The sequence below is a fragment of the Amphimedon queenslandica genome, unplaced genomic scaffold (genome assembly GCF_000090795.2).
Source record: "Amphimedon queenslandica unplaced genomic scaffold, v1.1 AMPQUscaffold_12006, whole genome shotgun sequence".
In the NCBI taxonomy this organism is placed as follows: Eukaryota; Metazoa; Porifera; class Demospongiae; order Haplosclerida; family Niphatidae; genus Amphimedon; species Amphimedon queenslandica.
This window is the reverse complement of record NW_003547755.1, coordinates 1-1,483: the sequence shown is the minus strand read 5'-3', so window position 1 is coordinate 1,483 and position 1,483 is coordinate 1. Positions and strand designations below refer to the sequence as shown.

At 35.4% G+C, this 1,483-nt stretch overlaps 1 protein-coding gene and 1 long non-coding RNA gene across 2 annotated transcripts; both read left to right on the top strand.

The window, feature by feature from the left end:
* Nucleotides 1-305: 305 nt before the first annotated feature.
* LOC109588574 (uncharacterized) lies at nucleotides 306-927 on the top strand. The gene is made up of 2 exons (XR_002188250.1): nucleotides 306-395; nucleotides 455-927. It is a non-coding gene; the product is annotated as an uncharacterized LOC109588574 (long non-coding RNA).
* A 73-nt stretch (nucleotides 928-1,000) lies between these two features.
* Nucleotides 1,001-1,421, top strand: LOC109588573 (uncharacterized; the record flags this gene model as incomplete). The annotated part of the gene is made up of 2 exons (XM_020004718.1): nucleotides 1,001-1,083; nucleotides 1,134-1,421. Coding segments are annotated over exons 1-2 (343 nt in total), but the record flags the coding sequence as incomplete, so codon positions are not given.
* Nucleotides 1,422-1,483: the final 62 nt, after the last annotated feature.

The following is a 1,483-nucleotide window of genomic DNA, read 5'->3' as shown; positions in this document are numbered from 1 at the left end:
AACGAGAATCAGGATGGACTGTTGATCCTGACAGAGAGCCAATGGAGGTATATGTTGATAGTTGACAATTTTTAGATTACAAATCTGTAGCTTTATCAGTCAAGAGTTGACCTATTTCCATCAGATCCCTCTTATGCAACTTGTAGCTTGTCAGTGTATGCTAAACCTGGCACTGCTCAGGAGCCACTTCATTGTTCTATTGAATTAACTGGAATAGATCCTTCAAGAATTGTCTACATAAATGTATCGCCTCCTCCTCCTCCTCCTCCTTCATCAATGAGTTAGTTAACTTATATACTTCATTACAAATCATCATCCCTTGTGTATAGTAGACAGTACTAGCTCAAGCTCCTCTACTGCTAGTATCAGTCAAACCAGGAGAGAGACTGAAGAAGGTATGGTTTATATTAAAATATTAACACACAAATCACTGCAGAGTTTGTATCATTAATAGATACATTTAGATCTGATATTGCTCATAGAGTAATGACAGAATGTACTGGAATGATCAAGGATTGTGGGATTGATATTCACTTCTTAGTAGATAAGTTATTAGAACACAAAATTGTCAATACGAGAGAGAAAAGACGAATATTTGATCAAGAAATTGACGACAAAAAAATGGATCAATTGCTTCACATTATTTTAAGTTCTATTTCTATGGATGGAGGAGTATTTGGTATATTCTTAGATATACTAAAAAAGGAGGATACTCTAAGAACTATTAAACTAGCTGATCAACTATTAAAAAGATACGAATGGAAAAAAAATCTGTAAATTTATAACTATTATAATTATGCATCATTTATCTTTAGTGCCGGTGTGTGTGTGTGTGTGTGTGTGTGTGTATGTTTTGAAATAAAAGTATATTTAGCATTTTCATTTGCTTTAATATCTGATTTTAGTTTTATCTGATTTTTATCTGAATATCTGATTTTATTCTTAACCACGCCTGAAATATGTGCTACGCCCACATCATTTACATGTGGCATGTCCAGGCCAGCACCTCGGCCAGTACAGTAACAGAGATGACTTCAGAGAAGAGTATCGAATTTGACGAGCTTCCACTACATCGTCTCCTTGGTATTGACACTCTTCTGTTTGGATCATATTACTTTTTGTTATTTTTTTAGATACTAAAGATTTAGGCCATGTTTTGGGACTTTTGAGGCAGTGTTCGTTTTCCTTTCGCAAATGGAAAGACTTTGGATCAGCTTTAGGACTGGGTCGTGGGACATTGAATGACATTCAGCTTCGGTTTGGGAATAACTCAAGGGAAGATTGTATGAAAGAATGTTTGTCAAAATGGCTAAAGAAAGTAGACAACGTTAAGCGTAAAGGAGTGCCTACTCTAGGGAGATTGTCAGATGCTTTAGAAGAGATTGGTGAGAGATCAGCTGCTGAATACATCAGAAGAAATGGTGCGTGGTATAAATGTCTTTAATTCAATTAGTAATGATTTATACTAATTATGGGCTCCCAT